Source organism: Malaya genurostris, chromosome 2, assembly GCF_030247185.1.
Source record: "Malaya genurostris strain Urasoe2022 chromosome 2, Malgen_1.1, whole genome shotgun sequence".
NCBI classification, from domain to species: Eukaryota; Metazoa; Arthropoda; class Insecta; order Diptera; family Culicidae; genus Malaya; species Malaya genurostris.
This window is the reverse complement of record NC_080571.1, coordinates 307,606,677-307,627,921: the sequence shown is the minus strand read 5'-3', so window position 1 is coordinate 307,627,921 and position 21,245 is coordinate 307,606,677. Positions and strand designations below refer to the sequence as shown.

The 21,245-nt window shown below is 39.0% G+C and overlaps 2 protein-coding genes across 7 annotated transcripts in view; one reads left to right on the top strand and one right to left on the bottom strand.

Moving 5' to 3' along the window:
• Nucleotides 1-5,710, top strand: part of LOC131431008 (phosphatidylinositol 4-phosphate 5-kinase type-1 alpha) — a 166,265-nt gene extending 160,555 nt beyond the window's left edge. For all 3 annotated transcript variants that reach the window (XM_058596379.1, XM_058596386.1, XM_058596383.1), the window contains one exon: nucleotides 4,771-5,710. In XM_058596379.1, coding sequence (XP_058452362.1) covers nucleotides 4,771-4,826 — 56 coding nt within the window. In that variant the 3' untranslated portion in view covers nucleotides 4,827-5,710. The remainder of the gene's footprint in view (nucleotides 1-4,770) is intronic.
• Nucleotides 5,711-8,892: 3,182 nt separating this feature from the next.
• LOC131431007 (anoctamin-10) lies at nucleotides 8,893-18,820 on the bottom strand. Of its 4 annotated transcripts, none has more exons than XM_058596363.1 (9): nucleotides 18,621-18,820; nucleotides 17,876-18,096; nucleotides 12,339-12,509; nucleotides 11,705-12,146; nucleotides 11,503-11,648; nucleotides 10,527-11,440; nucleotides 9,950-10,467; nucleotides 9,715-9,889; nucleotides 8,893-9,128 (listed from the first exon to the last, which is right to left on the bottom strand). In XM_058596363.1, exons 2-9 carry the CDS (start codon nucleotides 17,889-17,891, stop codon nucleotides 9,054-9,056), a joined length of 2,457 nt encoding a protein of 818 aa, XP_058452346.1. In that variant the 5' UTR covers nucleotides 17,892-18,096; nucleotides 18,621-18,820; the 3' UTR covers nucleotides 8,893-9,053. The 4 variants fall into 4 exon arrangements, with proteins under 4 accessions (XP_058452346.1, XP_058452348.1, XP_058452349.1 ...); XM_058596365.1 differs by lacking the exon at nucleotides 18,621-18,820 and adding an exon at nucleotides 18,420-18,531 and having other exon boundaries at nucleotides 17,876-18,359; XM_058596366.1 differs by lacking the exon at nucleotides 18,621-18,820 and adding an exon at nucleotides 18,420-18,531.
• Nucleotides 18,821-21,245: the final 2,425 nt, after the last annotated feature.

The window sequence follows — 21,245 nt, the reverse complement described above, 5'->3', positions numbered from 1 at the left end:
CGCTCGATGTCCCTCGGTTTCAACTCGTACGGCACCCAGTTTCCTTCTTTCTGAATCATGCCGAGGGCCTTGAGACGTTCTGAAATGGCTTGCTGACTCACTCCCAACGATTTGGCAAGCTCTTCTTCGATTTGGCACGAATCTTCATCAAGTAATGCTTCTAGTTGTTCATCTTTGAAGGTTTTTTCTCTTCCACCACCATGTTTGTCTTCGACATCGAAATCACCATTTTTAAAACGTTGAAACCAACTCCCGACACGTTCTTTTATTCAGAGCAGCATCGCCGTAAGTTTTTGAGAGCATTCGATGCGCTTCAGCTGTATTTTTTTCGAATTGTAACAGAAAAGTAAAACTTCCCGCAAAAGGCGAGAATTGGCCACATAAACAGATATTTCCGAGCGTGAATAATACGAAAACAAGAACAACTGTCACTGAAATGGCGATGACAATTCGTTAGGCACTGTACTCACTCACTTTAAAGGCAAGTTCCTATTTTGCGGGATTTCTAATAGTTGGTACGTAAATCTTTACTTCGCAATGATTTCTGCAAGACAAAATTCATATAGGAATGTGTTAATAGAAGTATGCTGAAAATGAAATAATTTTTCTCGAGCAGTTTTCAGAAAAAAAGAAGGAGTTTTAGACTCGCTTTTCTTGAATTGCAATTCCAAGCAGAATGAAGTGATTTGTTTATGTTCCAACCATGTGGAAGATTTATTGATTGAAATCAGAAAAAAGCGCAGGAATTTGTTTATCCGCATACATTTTTTTTTAATAATAATTTTTTTTATTCTGGCCTTTTTGCGTAAAAGCTTTACGTGGCAGATTGGCTTACATTTTTGTTACTTAAACTTTTTTTTTTATATTGGATCTCGTTGTCACCCTTTTTCTAGGGGGAGATGAGTTTCTATTTCCATCCAACGAGGATCGGGGGTAACTTCGACCGCGGCTTATGTCATCATCCATTGCTTCATCGTCGGTGTTGTGTATGATTTCCGTTTTATTTTCGTTTTCCTTGTTGATCGTAGTCTTGGGCTCGTTGCTGTAGATGCGCCTTGTTGTACATTGGTTGCAGTTGCTGGTTGGTTGGAGGGTAATTTGTTAACTGCAGCTGGTGTACTTTGTTCTATAGGGGATAATGATGGAATCGTTGAAGGGAATGGTTCATTGTTGTTGGTGGTTGTTACAGGTGTACTGGGTTTGGTTGGGGTTAGTGTAAAGAAAGCACCGTTGTCCTTTGGTGTAGTTGTCTCCTTGTCCAGTTTATCACATGGTTTACCGTAATGAACAGCTTTTTGGCAATATTGACATGTGGCCATCTGATTGTCATAGGTAACAAGTGATTTGCACGGAATTCTTGTATCTTGACCGAAAATCACATAAGAAGGTATAGGCTTCTTCAAGTGTATGCGTAATAAATGTACGCCATTTAGAATACCGGGGAAAAATTCTTCCACTTTTCTTTTTGCATAGAGAGAATCTCTCCATATTGGGACATAATTTTGCGAATATATGAATCGGTGACGCTTGAGGGAAGATCATGTACACGCACTTCTATAGCACTATCTTCCATATATACTGGAATGTTGTACTTAATGTTCTCGTGCTCTACATAGTGCACATTGTTATTGTCTTTTGCGAATTGAATTGCATCCAACTCTTTATAAAACTGGATGTAAACAACAATAATTCGTCTTATTGCATTGAAGTAAATGCACACGTTTAATGTCAAGATGTATTTGCTCCTTAAGCAAACCTTCAAGTTCTCGTATCGAAGGTCGAATTTTGCACTGCCTGAAGTCAACAACAATTGTATTCTTTCGTGTCGGCGGTAGCTTTTGTTCGTCTGGTTCACTCATGTCGAGGTCGTTCTATTGTTCACTACACAATACTGTACTTGGTTTCTTCTGTCCCGAACGTAAGCGGTTTTGTTTTATTGACTGACTTGGATGAGATGTAAAAGCGAACTGATGATTTCTTTAGATTGTTTTGATGGCGTTATAACAGTTTTTGTAGATTTTACAATTCTGTTTGGAAGTCGAAGGTATCATTTTATATAGAGTTGAGTGCTGAATGTTGAATGTAATTAATAGGAGAGAAATTACACAAGAGAAACTGTCACTTGATCTTACGGCCATATTAAAAATCAACCGAAATTTGCCATGTATGTCGTCGTATGCAAGACATTTGAAATGTTTACAATGTTTTGGTTTCCAACACTAGCAAGGCGACTTCCGGTGAAACCCTCAACGAGTGAACACGTTGTATCGTGTTAGTGCGCTAAAAATTTGAATATTTCGCAAGCAAGAAAGGATTTTCATCCGTACTTTGTTGTCAGACAGCGAGGTTTTCACTTGTAGTCCAGTGAAAAGATAGCCCATTGGACTATAGGGGAAGATGGGGTAAAACGTACCCCCGCGGCATAATGCACCTTTTGCTTTTCTCAAAAGCTACCAATTTTTTTCACTGAAATTTTAATGAAACTGAAAGTCCGCCATAACAACAGATTACTATAAAACTTTGGTAGCGATGGTTCAATGATATCTGAAAAAAATATAAAAAACCAATTATGTCTCTGTTATAAGTAATTTTTGATGTTCATTCCATAGTAATTTTATAGGGTGAGGAAGACGATTTTAATTATGTAACCAGTGAACTTCTTTGCCATTCATTCGGGTTTCTAAAATCAGTTCTAATACAGACGATGTATTTGCAATTTTATAGAAAAATCGTCAAATTTATCGTCTCATATTTTTACGGGCAAAATGGCCCGAATTGTGCGAGGCAAAATGCTCAAGTAGTCACTTACAAAAATTATCCATAAGTTATCAATTTATTGAATAATAGTGAACAATCTTCCACCTGGCAAATATTTCGTCAACGAAAAGTCTAAAGCTTTCTTTAAATAAGAAGAAGAAGTTTTATGAGGGTGCATATTGCCCCGTGGTTGCCATGAGCTTTAATGCGTTGTTTTGATGGATGTTTACCCGTTGTTTAAGATCATCCTGCCTCTATGTTTAGATAATCGTCACTTCGCGTAATTTAAAATGTATATTTTTCATGTTTTCCACGATCGGGCGTCATGCCCCGCAATATTTCAATAGACAATTTTTAAGGGTTTTGGAAAATAAGATATTTCATGTATTTTTTAATGCAATAGCAATATTTCCTTAGGGGGTACGTTTTACCCCATCTACCCCTAAACGAAAATTAACTAGCAATATAGCCTAAGTTGCTGTGCCATCAATCGGTGTCATCTCAAATGAGATGACGCCACCCAGAAGTGAAGAAGAAGAAGAAGAACACTAGCAAGGTTCAATTTTCATTATTCTGTCGTGAATCTCTAATTATGAGGCCTTGAACAATTGAATTATTCACGCAATGACCGAATTTCGATAGGCAACATCACACACGAAGTTTTCATTACACTCAAGTGAAGACCTACTCTGTTTTCAGTTGTCACCATCTGGACGACATTGTTGACAGATGAAGTATTTTGCTCGAATTGTCATCGATTTTGATTTTTTGTTAGGGCATTCGTAATTGTATTTTAAAATTTTGAAAACCGGTAACCGGTCCATGATTGTCAATAACTGGGCTTTCTGAACTTCAAAAATAGTTCTATTTTCGCCTATTTCTCTATTGATGGTAACTCAATTATGATAGGTATGACAATGACTCCCCGTCTTCTCAATCGAACACAGAAAAAAAAATATAAATAAGACTTGAATGACATGGTGAGGACTTGACGATTTCTAGCGCACTGCGGGGTGAGCCTTGAAATCTGTTTAGACTCTGTCAGTGTGTTTGAGAGTTCGTTGATTGCTACTTTAGCAATAAGATGATGAGAACCACCCTGATTTGATGGGACATTTCCGAAAGGAGAGGTTGGCAAATAACAATAACACAAAAAGTAGACAAACCAGAAATTATCCAGATGTGCATAGTAGGTAAGAAAAATATTTACAAATACAAACAAACAAAAATACAATAATATAGTTATGAAATACGAAACGGGGTCGTGATCAAAATGTTACAAATGAAATCAAAGTCTCATTGAAGAGAGTTGTACAGTTTTTGCTTCTCGTGTATTTAAACAAAATAAAAAAATAGATTGGCTGGCCGAGTACAGGAGGGCGATATGAGTGAGCATTAAAATTTACGTTACTTTTGGTTCTCCAGTGAGAAATTATACATCAAACATTACAATCGAATAGATAGTTAGGCGTAGTTTGAAAATTGAAATCTGGTCCTGTTAGATATCAACAAACAAACAAACGAAAAATACACCAGGTGCAGAATTTTTAGACACAACAGACTACCGTAACCCTCCCTGTTGTGTGCCCCCTCCGTGTTTCTTGTTCCTCATACCGTAAGCAATAAATAGTTGAATTTGTTTTCCTGATTGATCGAGTCTTCTCGTTTGCCATAGAGCCCCCTTCTTATGTGTGTGTTCGCAATAAACAATAAACAATGCTGTAATCAAAAAAAAAATGCAGTAAAGTTGGCGGAACTGTTAAATTCGCCGACTGAAATAGCAGAAAATTTCAAGCAAGCAAATATCATACATCTCAATGTATCACGTGATAAGACTACCAAGTAACAAATATAAAAACCATTAAACCAAAACCAAAACTCATTTTGAATTTCGTACGTGTATGCGTTTCTGTGCTACTAACAACACTTTTAACTAATTCTGTATTATATTTTTTTTGAATGTTGATACACTGGTTCGGTTTTTCTGAAATTCGCCTCTTTTTCTTCTTACAGACACACCTGTAATATTAGTATTAACAGATTGTAGCAGACCTCGTTGCGCTCAGTAGTATCTAGCTGCCACTAACATCCTGCTACTATCATTTCTACTACTATTATTAATATTATTACTACTACTACTACTACTACTACCACCACCACTATCACCACCCTAAGAGCGATACAGTTACAACATACAACGAACAAACCATAGTCTATTGTGCCAACGCCTACTGCGACACCTACTTGCTGGTCTGCAAAACACAGTGATCCTCTACATCCTAGCCATATAGCATATGATGGTGAAGTACACGTACCGTACATAATTTAGCATCTCGAAAGTAACAATTGTACATAGAAAAATTGTTCAACGCTTACTAATAATCTGCTCGTGAAAAAAGGCAAACCCCTTTGATGTAAACTGTTGCCTGTGTTTTAGCACCGCCGTATACCGATGGCAATGCATTTATGACATTTGTTGCCAGATTAATTGAACTGTTGTTCTTTCAACCGGATGCGTTTGAACCCGAACCCGATCTGACTAGTTTCGATATGTTTTGCCAAATAGATAAGCTTTCTTCTGCAATGGAATGATGGTTGCACTAATCCGATATGAGATGTTAATTTTATTTTTTGCTCATGAGGCGTTCATCTCCAGTATTTATTAGCTTTCCTGACTAGAACAGAAATTGATTTCCAGCTAATGATATTAGACTTGTAAATAACCAAAGAAATGGATCAAACACAGCGTTGTGTATGTAAATAGTTGGGTAATATTTAACCACTGTGTCTGCTATTAGGTGCTAAATTGCGAAATTTTGCAATAATTTATTTGTTATTCAAATATACTAAACAAACAATATACCCTGTAGAACTTGTACATTTATAGTTATGAAACAAAGTTAGTAAAAATTTTCAATTTTATCGTCAATAAACTACAGTATAATCAGCAATAGATGGTTGTTCCGTAATTGCGAAAGAAAATTCCTGAATTTGTTTTGTCTGTGTTTTTGTATTGTATTTTATATATTATTATATATGTTTTTCGTGTGACATTTTTATGCCAAAATATAGTTTTTGGATTATTTGTACTGGAGAAACAAAAGGAGTAACAAGATAGGTTGTCCGGGTTGGCAGTTCAATGCCCCAGGGGGGCAGGCCTTACAAGTCGTATGTTTGAGCCACGACCTGGAAGGATTCGTAGTGTTAGCAGGATAGTAGTACTAGCCATGCAATGATTCTGTACGATATGAATCGGCTGCGAAATTTGTTAAACAAAGGGAATGTAATGCCAAGTAGGAAACACCAGATAAGTTGTCTTTCGTTATATATTTGATTTAGCATTGATTTTAAAGTGGAGTATCTATACTATCTACTATCTATCGGTCTGCAAAAGCTTTTAAGAAGTTTTCAGGGGCATCATATACGTCGTCTGGTGAGTAATGGGTGTGAAAATACGTACTATAAGTGTAAGTAAAAAATGTCAGTGCTTTTCACTCTTTCCTCTATGACAAGACAAAACCAAACTAACGTCTGCAGGGAGCATCAGCACAATTTCGATTCTCATTTTCCATCGATGTATTTAAAATCTGTGACGCTTGGCAATAACCCGCTGGTGAGAACTGAAGATTTTGATGTTCCGACGACTAACAGGTCACAGTCAAATAGATTTTTCGACACTAATTAGGAACGCTTCTATCTCGCTAATTTGTTGATGGATTTGTCACATTTAATATGAAAACAAATCCCAAAATGACCCAAGCTGCCGCGACGAAATACATGCAAAAGTCGAAACAGTTTGTGAGTAAGTGGATGAATCGTTTTAAAGAGGTGAAAAATGTTGACAACCTTTCGGGTGCGAGAACAAAAGAACTACGCGGCACTCATTTTGAAAAAAAAATGCTGAGATCGTATTGTGAACAATAGTCAGTTGATTTATTCTCGCATTGCTGAAAGGACACTACTGCCCTCTGTGTTGAAGAAAAATTTACCGATCGCGAGTAATCGTGACGCTGTAACAGACTGTATTATGGTAGTCTCAGAATTGTTTCATTTTTAATATAATTGTGCTCGGTACTCTGTACTCTTATTTTTCTTTGAAAGAATCTCTTTGTAGTGTGACATGATTTTTCGAATAAATTTATCGTTAGCGGCTGAAAGAAAATCAGTTTCTTTCTATACATGACATAGGGTAACGGCTCCCTATTTCATCTGAGTTCCTATTTCCATCTCATCCCTTCACCTCATCACTTTGAATATGGATAATATCTTACAACGTACCTGAACCAAACTACAGAATGTTTTAAAATGATTATTCAAGCTATTGTCACACTTTCTCATTGGAAGAAATGGTTTTAAATTCTTCGGTGATCGTTTTTTTCATTGAAAACAAACTGACTTTTAATTTAGGACAAATTTTCGTCTCAAGGTTTACAGTTCGTCATGTTTCTGAATATCTACTAGTACATTTGTATCAAAACATGATAACTATTTCGCACAATTACACTACTATTGAATGCTGGATGACTTCATAATTAGTAACGCTCACTTGCCACTTTTTTAATCACCGATTAAAAACTGCAAAGATTAACCGACAAGCAATAAAATTATTCAAGAACATGAGATGAAAGTTTTTCACTTAGTTTACTCGATTGCACTTTGTTTTCATCTCATTTGGTTTCGCTGAGTTGCCAAGATTTTTCATAATGTTACAAAAAAAATTGTTTTCCTTCTTCAAATTATCATCAACAAGTATGTTTTTGTTTTCCGTGACATTAGTTTTATCATATTGTTGATATTTATATTTCAATAAAACTGTTTCGGCTTCGAATATTACCAGAAAGAGCGTGTTAAATACTAATGAAGTAACCATTGTGACAAATCTAGCAGCACTAGTTTCTTTTCGCTGCACTTCATCATAACACTGTTAAGTGTTTGTGTTTCATCGACTGTGCACATAGATGCCAGATATTTTCATAGAAAATATGTATCTGCTCTATCTATTTATCAGTGTTCATCATCAAATATTTGCACAAAAGATTTTCATTTTAATATGTGATTCATCCGTTGATTAATAAACTTTTAAAGAAGTACTGCAATCAAATATTAACAGATACTCAGAGAGAAGAGTCTAATTTTTCACCTCTCCCTTTTTATGAACTTTTACAAATCTGTATTGAATTTAGAAAAACTGTATAAAATCTGCAATCTGATTTAAATCAGTATGCGAAACTTAACGCTATAAAAATAACCGCTTGCATTCAAAACTTGAACACAATAGCGAAATCCGTATCGCAAGTATGTACAAAGATATAATTGCATACATTTGGGATATTGATATAATTTCGTCGGCTACAAAACAAATAAAATCTAAACAAACAGAGTCTATATTCTGAGTTCACGTGTTCGGTGTTGGTTCCTAATAAAGATCAATCTAAGCAGACTCTTGTGCAATTGCGAATTCAAAAGAGTGACGAGTGATTAAAAATGTCGATCATTAGAAATTTTGGGCTGTCTTGTTCCACATCAATGGCCCGAACAACCCTATGGGGCTGATCCTTGTAGTTTTTAAATATTATTTTAATTTCCGAGGAATGTGAATCAATTCTCAATGTAGAGCAAGGCGAATTAAGCTGAAATATGAAAAAATCGTAGTGATTTTAGTGGCTAAATCAGGTTTTTGAGGTAACGTCCTTGCAAACGAGATGAAATAGGGAGCCCTTATCCTAGATGTACCTATTAAGGATTCAAATCGTGGTCCAACATTCTCGGCAGCTTCGTTTATGAGGTTCGAGCATTTTTGATGCATTCAAATTCAGCGTATAAATCTCCAAGCAGCCAAATGTCAACAGTAATACGTATCCACAAACATTCACTTTTATCGGATGTTTAACGGATTCCTGGAAATTGAAAGAAATGCCTTCACTCACTTCCAACTAGTAACTTTATTCGAGAAAGCAATTTTTCAACTAATCGCAATTTATATGCTTCTAACGCAGGCGTTTTTCTATATTGTTATAAACAGAAATCAATTCGCTTTCTGTCTGGTTTCAGGCAGACACAGCGTATAGAGTTATTCCTGAAAACACCAGTCAAGTATGTTCATGGATTATTCGGATTGAAAAAGAATACAGGCTCTTATATTTCGTGGCACTTTATTGTTACTGAACGAAGACTAAATATGAATCTATTTAAAATCACCTTCGCGACGGAAAGCGCACAAAATCGTCTCTTCTCGTTTGATCGTTGCTAGTTACAAAGAGCTTCTCTAGAGCCAAGAACACCCATCTGTAGGGTTTCTAAGTCAACAACGAATGTGAATCGTACACACTTCGGAAGCGCCTGAATAGTAGATTTCGAGATCGCTGTGCGTTCTGTTTTGGATATGGAAAAACCTGATAAGTTTTCATAACGTGTACGCCGAACCTCTGTTCTACGGTCAAAGATTAAAAAGCTTTTTCATAGTTGTGGCGTATAAGGATTACGGGATAAAACAATTACTTTGAGCGTAGAATTATCACATTGCTTTATAAGTAGGATTAAAATCAGTCGACCTAATCTAATGTTAATTGGCAACGATTCTAGCGTAACTGGTGAAACAATTACGTAAATTTCACTGATGAATTACTGAATTGAATAATATTACGTTATATTATTATATTATTAGTAAAGCCTTTTGTTTTTTATACAAAAATTAACATTCCTCAATATATTGGCGTTTGGGGTGGTTCGTAAACTGCTGACAGCTTAAAAAAAACCAAAACACACTTCTTCAGATGAGAGGTGAGCTAATGAAGGCACTCTGTGATCAAAAACTGGCAAAAACTCAAATGTTGCTTTAATGGCGGATATTCTATGGCTTGTTATCTAGTCCTAGAAAAAAAATAGGCTGCTGTCATACGAACACCGTCAAAATTAATTAGTACTAAACACAAACGCCGGTTAGTGTGACTGTCATACTTCTCGCTTCAGCGCTTGTCGTGACTCGTAATCTGCCTTCGCCAGTGCCACTCGGACCCACAGCGGAGTGTCTGGGATGGCCTTATAGATGAACCATGTTAGTCCTAGAAGAACATGTTCAATTACCAGAAAGGTGAATGCGTAGGATTCGGCGCTGAAATTGGTCGCTAATTCCCTACGTGAATGAGACGGGATTACTAAACGGCAACACGGGTAAGGACCGAGTAACACAAACCTCATCTGCGGTGACATATATAGAATTCCGCAATTAGTCATAACGGAAATCACGGCTAACGTTTCAAATGCCAACTGCCAGGCTCCAATGTTTTTCGTTCGTCTGGCGAACGGTCTCTTAAACAATGTACACAACTTATAAGCATCCAGCCGGATCTCGATGACGTTGTTCAGGATTGCCCAGAACGATGTCAGCGGGGCTACCGACGAGAAGAGTACCATATAACCGAACTGGATGTACAGTTCCAGGTAGTCGTCGTATGTGTTGTACTCTTCGAGGATGCACTCTTTTCGGTTTCGAACTATCCGGTAATCGTCAACGTCAAGCGATTGGATACCCATGAGATCGTATTCTTCGTACACCTTCTGTAGTCGTTCGTAGTTCGACTTTACAAAGAGTTTGGCTGACATACGTCCTAATTTTTTCTTGATGTAGGGGAGCAGGTTTTCGAGAATGTTCTGCACAAACTGAAGCACGATCAACTGCATCATCAGTTGAGTTTTGAGCATTTTCATGTCCTAAAAAAGATGGAAGTTTATTTTCTTTTTCAACGGAACAAAACTACCTCGAAGAATACCTGCAGTATAAACGCAATATAAAATAAACACAGGAAGTTGTTGACGAACTCGAGTACGATCAGTTTGTTGACTCGATGCCGCTCGTACTGACTCTGCGTCCGATGGTTCTCCTTGTCCGTCAGATAGATGGCCAGCTTATCGTAAGCGATGGTCGAAATCGCAATATAGACGGCATTGACAATCGACGGTACGTACAGTATGTACGAGTCCAGCCCGTACAGCTCGGCCAGGTAGTTTTCGACGTAGAATTGGAAAATGGTCACGAAGGCGGCGATCGACATACACAGCAGTATGATGGGAGCCGTCACGAAGTACATCTGCACGTAGGTTTTCCATTTAGGATAATGCCGTGTCAGCTTACCAGTGATAGGATCTTTTCCCAGCTTCCCGTGATAGCCGACTCGAGGTTCGTCGAGATTCGTCATCGTGATCGTTCCCCAACGGTAGGCATGGGATGAACTTTTTCGTTTCCACAGTTCCAGGAACACTTTCATCCAAGCAACGTAGAACACACAGAAGAACGGAACCGTTTCGGTTTCCTCGGAAAGTGCCATCTGCAGCAGACCTAGCACGGTTGGGACGATCAGTGCGTACGTGTAGAAGCCCACGAAGGAAAAATACATGGCAACACTTTCTCCGAAATAATCTCGAATCTCGTCGATCGGTTGCGGCTTGGTTGGTTTAATCCACATATGCTGAAGTTTCCGAAGTTTTGATTTCTCGTGTAACGAGTAGATGTGCGTGATGATGTCCGCTTGCTGAGCTGCTTGAATAATCGACTGACCGTGGTGCAGCTGCACTTTGGTTCCGACAATGTTGTGCTCATGTTCGGAGGCACAAATGTTCTCCAAAGCGTACTTGATGATGATTTGCCGGTCGGCTGATGTTAGGATATCCTCTACGGCCATTTGATCTGAGAAGAAAAAAAACCATAGTAAAAATACGATCCATGATTTTCTAATTCGGCAGAACAACCATCGTAGAAAAAATCGTCCAAGCAGGCGACGTTAAAATTTCTAATGATGCCAGTCTTGGTTTGCTTCATGAAGCCCATGTCGTCCGCGATTTCGAGAAATTTCATTTGGCTTGCTGAGATGTGCATGTTTAGGCTTTGCGTTTCTCTGTGGGTAAGATCGCCGGTTAGAATATTTCTCGAAACGACATCCAAACTACTCACTTGGTTAATGGTTCCTTTCGTACCAGTAGCTCGGCACCTCCATCGATTTTCCTCCCTTGAATTTTATCGATTATCCACTGAATCGTATCCGATTCGACACTCTCAGCGAACTCCAGTACCATGAACGACTCTCCGAATATTTTCTCATCTTCGTTGGGACTGCTGCTCGAATCCGGCGGACGTTTCTCGGATGGCGTCGTCAGTCCAACTCGTTTGCGTAAACCTTCATCACCAAATGTGACCCCTTTCGAACCGGAAAGTCGTTGCCGTTTGAGTGAGGAATGAAGTTCGTGTAGTTTTTCCTTTTCCTCTATTTGGTCCATGTTTTCCAGTGCATTGATCTGAGAGTTCCGCTGTCGAAGGGACGGAATCGTTTCCTTCCGCTTCATGCCAACTTCCTCGTCATCGTCGAGAGTGAAGATTGTGTTCGAGATTAATTTTTCTGAAAGTTTTGGAACATTATTTTTCTTATTTTCATGTTTTATCTTCCACTCATTAGTTGAATATAGAATAATTTTATACTACGAAAAAAACCAGATGCATCACAAACAAAGCAGTTTCCAATAGTGAAAGTGAGAGGTTAGGTTATCGAATGTCCATTGCCGGAGCTATCTAAGGATACCAAGATACCTACTGAGCTTTAAAGATTTGAACAATTCGGCAGACATTGCACGTTCAAAGCGATAACCGACAGTTTTCGTAGAGAGCTCTTCTACGATGCAAGGTAATGAAGGTATTGTGGGCTCTGTGGAAGATGAGCACCTGGTGGATGCGATGGAATTCTCCATCAGATCTGTCAGTAATTCTGTGAAGATTTGGGATATTTTAGATATGTGTTATTAACAATGATGTGCTATCCGAACACAGATTCTACAGACAATACATAGATATGGTAGGTGATTGAGCTATAACGTAGATATGGTCGGGCTTAGGGTATTTGCACCTGAAAACCGAGGGGTACGGGTCGGGTTCGGGTTCAGAAAAAAGAGTACTCTTTAACAACATCGGAAACTACACACTAAGCCACTAATCCAGTGTCGGATGTACAATTAAGCACTCCACAATGTGATTTGCAAGATCTGAGAATGAGAGAAATGGCCTGTGGCGGGCTGGAGTTTGTTGACTGTGGTAAGTGACCAGCGCAAATCCTTAGGAGCCTTATGTCCTGACAGAAAATTACATAAGAAAGTCTGTTATTCTTTAGGCGCATGTATAACGAACATCCTTTTAGGATACCCGTGGAAAATTACCCACACTTTCTTTTTGATGGAAAGAATCTCTCTGTACAGTGACATGGTACTTGGAAGAAGATCATCGCTAGTAAAGGATGGCAGCGAGCTCCTTATAGAATTCAAAGTATACTACACTACTAGTTGTGTTCCATTTCGTGAAAATATTTTTGTTTGATGAAACTACCCTGGGTCAGTATCAGTTTTCTCAAGCGAAAACGACATTACTGTCTCAGTCGTAAATGGCCGACATCAGAACAAACGAAGAGAGACGACACTTTTTTTGTTTCTCATTGAAAAAAAGGGAGAGAGTATAATTGCCAACGTCAACTTTTCCTCTATGACAAAACTAACGTCTGCTGGGAGCATCAGCAGAATTTTAATTCTCATTCTTTCATCGATGTATCAAAAATCTGTGATGCTTGGCTGTGAAGAGTGACTAAAATATGACAAATCGGTGTAATTACACCCAAGAACCTATTTGGAATCCAAAACTATTACAGATTCGAGCACCAACAGGTAAAAGTCATTGTAAAACCTTTTTGTGTCATTTTCGATTCCCAAAGCTTCGGTTGAATATCGAAACTGCGTGCTATGGGATTTTCATTGAAAATCGCAAATGACTGAAAGAGCAAATGAAAGAAAGAACACAATTTTAAAACTAGTGTTCCGCTTATGTCGTTGACTGGACATGGATTTCGTTCTCATAGTTTGCAAGCGAAGCTGAGAGCAATGCTGCTTGAATATAAAAAATGCAACGAACGTCAATGATCATCGTTCGCTTCCCTTCGCTTTGTTTGATAATCCCTCTGATATTCGGACTTGTCCGTACATTCAGGTGCGAACGAATCCGACGGTGCTTTGTTGCTCGCATAAAGATCTATTCCATGTAACACATGGATCAATAAGTCCCGAGACTAAAGCAGAGATGGCGCTCGTAGTAAACCAGTAACCACATCTTTCTAGAGTACTAACCTTTGCTTGAAACGGGTCAAAATTTTAAGTCGATCCGACCAGAAACAGCTGAGTTATCGAGGTTGGAGTAAAGTCGTTTTGTAGTTTGTTTAAAAAACGGAAAACCCCGATTTTCGTGTTTTGATAAAACATTGTTTTTTAATGGGTAAAAACACCGTGCAAGCGAAACAATGGATTGAAAAATGTTATCCGGACTCTTGTCCATCAAAAGCAACGATTTGTCGGTGGTTCGCCGAGTTTAAACGTGGTCGTACCGACACAAATGACGTGGAACGCTCGGGTAGACCTGTAGAAGCCGTTACACCGGAAAATGTGAGTGAAGTGACAAAAATTATAATGAAAGATCGTAAAGTGAAGCTCCGTGAGATTGCTGAGATGACACAGATATCATATGGAAGTGTATTTACTATCCTTCATGAAAAATTGAGCATGAAAAAGGTTTTTTCCAAGTGGGTGCCGCGATTGCTTTCGATGGAACAAAATGCACCCTGCCACAAGTCGATGAAAACAATGGCGAAATTGAACGAATTGGGCTTTGATTTGCTTCCCCACACTCGCCAGATTTAGCCCCCAGTGACTACTGGCTCTTTGCTGATCTTAAAAAAATGCTCCAGGGAAAAAGATTTGGCTCAAATGAGGAGGTCATCTGAAGCTTATTTTGAAGCGCAAGATAATTTTTTTTATAAACATGGTATTGAAAAATTGGAAAAACGTTGGAACCATTGTATCACCCTAAAAGGTGATTATGTTGATGAATAAAAAAAAATTTTGCAAACAAAATTTTGTTTCCATTGTTAGTCTCGGGACTTATTGATCCATGTGTTAGTTGTTATTCGTAAAAAAAACCGAATGACTTTAGGTGAATAATGAACGAATATTCATGCAGTGATAATCGTCGATAATCGCCGCCCGACCTTGGCCGTTTGGACGAGGGTTGGTCCTCCCAGCAACTGGTGCAGATGATGGTCCATTCCCCTACTCCACGTAACGTCTTCCATCCGCACTCCGCCGAAGATGATTCGCAACACTTTCCGTTCAAAAACACCTAGTGCGCGTTGATCCTCCGCAAGCATTGTCCAGGATTCGTGCCCGTAGAGGATAACTGTTCTAATCAGCGTTTTGTAGATAGTTATCTTCGTACGACGGCGGATTTTGCTCGATCGAAGCGTTCTACGCAGTCTAAAATAAGCACGATTTCCTGACATTATGCGTCTCTGAATTTCTATGCTGGTGTCATTATCGGCAGTCACCAGTGAGCCCAAGTACACGATCTCATCGACCATTTCGATTTCATCACCGCCAATCAGAACTCGTAATGAGTGGCTGACATTATCTTCTCTCGAGCCCCTGCCTTTCATGTATTTTGTCTTTGACACATTGATGTCTAGTCCGATCCGCTTGGCCTCAGCTTTTAGTCCGATGTATGTATCTTCCATCTTCTCAAAGTTGCGTATCATCAGCGAAACCAAGTAGCTGGACGGACTTTCTGAAAATCGTGCCACTCGTGTCTATCCTCGCTCTTCTTATCACACCCTCCAAAGCAATGTTGAATAGCAGACAAGAAAGGCCATCACCTTGTCGTAGCCCTCTGCGAGTTTCGAAGGAACTCGAGTTTATCCCCGATACTCGAACAACGCACATCACTCGATCCATCGTAGCCTTGACCAATCGTATCAGTTTGTCCGGGAATCCGTAGTCGTGCAAGATTTTCCATAGCTGTTCTCGATCGATTGTGTCGTAGGCTGATTTGAAATCGATGAATAAGTGATGTTTGGGCACACTGTATTCGCGGCACTTTTGCAACACCTGGCGGACGGCGAACACTTGGTCCGTGGTAGCGCGTTCGCCCATAAATCCTGCCTGATATTGTCCCACGAATTCGTTTGCAATCGGTGAAAGTCGACGGCATAAGATTTGGGAGAGTACCTTGTAGGCGGCGTTCAGCAGAGTTATCGCGCGATAATTGCAGCAATCCAGCTTGTCACCATTTTTGTAGATGAGACACACGATTCCTTCCATCCATTCCTCCGGTAAAATCTCGTCCTCCCAGATTTTGGTAGCGACCTAGTGCAGTGCTTTCACTAGTGCATTACCACCGTGTTTTAGCAGCTCGCTTGGTCAACGCCAGCGGCGTTATTTTCAACCGGCTTACCTCCTCCTCGACTTCTTGGAGGTCTGGGACCGGCAGTCTATCGTCCTCCGCACGCGTTCCCAAGTTCGTTACCGCGCCGCTACTTTCGTATTCCGCCACATCGCCATTGAGATGCTAGTCGAAATACTGCCGCCACCTCTCGATAACCTCACAGTCGTTCGTGAGAAAATTCCCGTTGATGTCCTTCCACATATCGGCCTGTGGCACATGGCCTCTGCGCGAACGGTTCACCTTCTCGTAGAACTTCCTTGTGTCATTAGCACGGAACAGCTGTTCCATCGCTTCGCATCTCGGTCTTCCTGTTGGCGCTTTTTTCTATGGGATACCGAGTTTAGTCTGTTCCGCGTCTGTCTGTATCGCTCCTCGTTTGCTCTCGTCCGGTGATGCAGCTTCCTCGCCCAAGCTGCATTCTTCTCGGCCACTTACGTTCGGAGCCGCCGTACCTAGCGTTCTCTGACGATCTGTTTTAATTTTTTCCACTTCAACTAATCAGAGCACACTTGATGTTCGTAGTATTCGTATAAACTATCGTAGATGACGTGTGTAACAATATCTTCGACGAACAGCTTTAATTGTGCCTCATTTCCAGATTTTTTTTTTCTGTATCGTTAATATACAACACAAACAGTAATGGTCCCAGCACACTTCCCTATGAAACACCAAGGTCTGCCGCTGCTGTCCTGTTATATCGCAAGACTTGCGTATGATTTTCTAGATAACTGCTGAAGCAGTTCAAGACCGTTCCTCCCATACATCACTTCAATCAAGTTTTTTCCGGTCTTTTGTCTGGAACGTCCGCTTCAAGTTCACGAAAACAGCCAAAACTTTTCTCATTTGCTCTGTTAATCAAGCAATACGGGGTTCAGAGACAGCATGCTCGATGAAAGCAACTAGTTGATCCTTTACTCCCGTAGAAAGTTGATTATTTTATCGGTCTACGATATTCAGTCTAATTTGAGGTTAGCTCTTTCGGTATGGAAACGACGGTTGATTCCTTCCATTTTTTCACTGTTTATCTCAGACTTGTTCTAAACGCTCAGCAATCACCGCTCAGCATCACCGGCGTAACGTTATTCGTCCACTGATAGTTATTCTGCTGCTATTTGCACTGGTGGAGTTTAATAACGTTCTGCTGTCTCTTCATCGCCACAAGAACCATTATCATCCAATTTTTCTTCACTTGAAACATCTTCTGGTTTGATGTGTTTCTGTCGAGTGGTTCGTTGCACTCACGAGAGATGAACTTAGATTTCGTGCGCTTTCGTTTAACGATGGCTCATTGTATCCAAGCATTACCCAGCCTATTAAAATCTGTCGCTGCAATTGATAATCTTCGAAGAAGCCAGTAAAGACACGCACCATCCTTCTGCAAGAAACCAGTTGTACCGAAATTCTTACTTGAAATGGTAGTGTTCTAGAGCCTATTTCCATATACATCGAAACTCTGACTCGATGGGTTCGCAAAATTAAAAAAAATATATATTAAAAGGAGAATTTAATTAAAAGTCTCAGAAAGCACAGTTAGTGTTCAGGTAGCCTTGTAGGACCTAAGAGTTATTCGTGTTCGTGACTGTTCACCACCGACGAGTTTTTCGAACTAGAATACTAGGAATCTTGAATTTGAATAAAAGCTTATTTCAGTAGATTTTTGACAAACGAAAAATGATTCATCTTTGGTTCCGTATCTGGCATTTTGATAAAAAGTTATTTCGTGTTTTAAAATTGAGCTTATATGTTCAGCACGATAAGAATGAATAAACCTTTAAAAATTTCAAATTCCTCCAACACATGCATAAACATCGTTGGTGATCTTACCTTTAATATCATCCATGTCAGTATTTTGATCGGCCAGTCATGGAAACAGTCTTGACTGATTGTTGTAAATACCGTTCTCACATAAGTGCGGCTGTGAGTAACTCAATCGACCTTCACCCTGTGTGTATACAACAGCTGATTTTTACGGTGTTTTTCCTATTTTTATAAACACTGCCAAATGACCGGCTTCCCTCCTTAATCAAGCTCACCTAGAGAAATGGCTGAAAAGACATATTTTGATTCATAGGTAGAGCAAATTAACATTCCGAAACAACGCTTATTCAACAGATTGAGTGAACAGTGCCAGATTTGTACAACTCGAAACGAAAGAACTGTTTCTATAATAGATATGCAGACGCAGCATCATTACTAGACATACACCAGGAAATCACATGCATTTTTTTTATGAAACTGAGATTAATACTCCATTTGTATGCCCTATCGATTCTCGTTAGCACATATTGACGTTAATTACTTCGACGCGCTAAAGATACGGGAATGCTGCCAAGTTATTACATTAACTTCTTGTTCTAGCAATACCTACAGCTAAATTAATTTTTTTCACAGCTGACTAAATTAATTTCACACTCAAGCACCATACGCTTGCTTATCGGTGTTGAGAAGCGACCTTGAATTTTGAGAGAATGCTGGATGACCGAGTTTTCCACTTGACTGTAAAACATTCGAGTCAACTCTTCCAATGTAAGGGAAAATTCTCAAAATATACTTATTCGGAAAAAAATACTTCTTCCTCCTTCCTGCAGAGCTGCTCCCGCCGTCAGTGGGCCAGAAGTGGAGAGACACGATTCTTCTCTCGAGCACAACCAATGCCACATCGACCTGTACACAGCCAAAACAAGTTAGCACTGATCGCCGCGATGACTAGCAACTCACTGTCGCTTGGATGGTCCATCGACCGACGACAGTCAGTTCACAACCCCGGTGCGATGAGACGTCGCGACGTGTATCGATGAGTTTCTCGCGGCTCGCAAGGTTTGTGTTTTGAATTCACAAACACTACAAATCGCGTGGCGCGGGTTTGTTTTGACTTTGATTGTGCGTTCACGCTAAAACTGCTGTCATCACATGTTGACTGAAAAAATCAAACATAAAATGTTTTTTTCTCATTTTTTTATTTTGAAATTGAACTGACAGAAGTAGTTTCGAATGACTATTGTTTACTTTTGTTTTTCAGTAATTATATTGAAACGTAAAGGAAACAAGCATCGAGAGATTTAGTTGCAGCATTTTCGCATCCCATCTTTTAGAAACTAATTTCCTTCACCAGAAGCTTCATAATATTATCAACACACGTGATTGTGTATCATTTTTGCTCACCATCCAGTATTCACCATGCCGGTGTGTTTCCTAGCTATTCGCAAACGGTTGGATAGCTCTCATTCAGTACAGACACAGTTTCGTTTATAACACTGTGCTGCCCTCTAGTCATTCGCTCGAGCAATGTTTCGTGTCGTTTCCCTCTAAGAAAAAAAAAAGTCCAACAGAAGTCCTCCGTTGGCTCTTGAATTCAACTGAACCAAATTGGTGAGTTTTGCTTCGAATTAATGGAGGTTGAATAAAATGTTTCGTCCTTGAATCAAATGTCAAAGAATATTGATTTAAAATATTGCCATTAAATCAATCATTGCTACTAGTTGATTCTGGAATACTTAACTCTACCTCTGTTAAGATTTAATGTTGTTTGTAAAGGCCTTTTTGCTACATCACTGTAATAAGAAAATGGACGTGTTCGAAAAAAATAACTTTTGAACAGTTGACGATTTTGAATTATCTAGTGAAATCGTTCGGATTGTGTGATACCATAGTGAGTGCTTTCATAGGTAAGATATGTACAGGGAACTTATATTTGTATTCATTCCAGAGAACGGTTTCACAGTAGAGTTATTGAAAATTACTAAGCGAAAGGTAATAGAGGAATTAAGGGGCGGGTAGGGTCTAACATTTTTGAAAATCATTTTTAATTTTCTTTGTATTTTTTATATTAAAATATTTCGAGAATATTCTGTGAAATTTTCAAGCCTATCGAAGCAAAACTCAGCAAGTTATGGGCCTTTATCTTTACTTATCTCATACTGCGAAGAGGTAAGAGCTCGGCGCACAGGCCCGAGATTTCCACTTCGATTGACTTCAAAACCTGACAAAACATTCTTGAAATCAACTTTCTTTGCGTTTCGCCTTCGGCTCGTCAGTGCTTAAAGAGCAGTTCAAGTAGAACTGCCATCTCCGCCTAGCAGTCCAACTTGAACCGCTAAGCAGACGCAAAGTCCACACTACTTATGCGACCCTTTAAGGATATAACACTAGGTGCCATATCCTATCTGACGTCTCGGGCGTAAACGAATGACGACTGGCTACTGGTCGCCGCAGAGTTTGAACATTTAGGGGTTTTTTGTTTTGTGCCTGCTAGGCGGAGATGGCAGTTCTACTTGAACTGCTTTAAGCACTGACGAGCCGAAGGCGAAACGCAAAGAAAGTTGAAACAAAATATGTGCTGTTTTGCACAAAACAAAAAACCCCTAAATGTTCAAATTCTTGAATTGTTTCATTATAAAAAATAAAAGAAAAAATATGATGTTTTGAAAATGTTAGACCCTACGGGCTCCCTGGAGTAGTTAATTGTTTCCATTGATTTTATAGATAAAAAACTTTAAATACGTTTTTCTCGAAAGCAGGTTTTGAAAGTCCGTGTCCATCGTCATTCAAAAACTACTGCACCAATTTTTTTCAAATTTTGCAAACACTTTCTACATATAAAAACCAGACCCCAACGTTTTCTTTTTTGTTGTTTGTTACTTTGGGGAGGTTTTACAGCTACAAAATAGCGGATATTTTCGTGAAAAATCGTAATTTTCACTTTGAACAACCACCAAAAATTTAAAAAAATAAAAAAATTTAAGAAAAGAAACGTTGGGGTCTAGAAAAACTAGTTCTCTTACTATGCGGCGTTGATTTGTTCACTTCTGATTAGTCTGCGTTGAGATACAGTGGACACCACAAATCATGATTTTAAAGAAGTGTCCTCAAAAATACCTCTTCACCGACTTAGCTCTCAATATTTTTCAACGAAAAATCTACAAAATGTTGTTCGAATGATGCTTTTTATCATGCGAAACATTTGAATTTATTTTGTTGAACGATAATTCTGGAAAAAATTAGCAAAAATGATGATTTTTTTCATCGTTTAGACCCTGGCAGATCTTATTAGTTAATCGATATAAAATTTTATTTGGGGCTAAAAGTTCCCGGTTTCCGTTTCCGAAAGCACTTCGATCTATCAGCAACGGTTAAACCGATTTTCACGAATCATGATTTTAAAATTAAAAAAAAAAGATGATTCAAATTAAAGCTT

Excerpts from the sequence above, each read along its gene's own strand:
- LOC131431007 (XM_058596363.1), bottom strand. Across the intron at positions 12,147-12,338 it reads GTTCAAATCTTTAAAGCTCA|AAAAATTAATCTCGAACACA; the intron begins GTAGGTATCTTG and ends CAAAACTTTCAG. Across the intron at positions 9,890-9,949 it reads TATATGTCACCGCAGATGAG|GGAATTAGCGACCAATTTCA; the intron begins GTTTGTGTTACT and ends TCATTCACGTAG.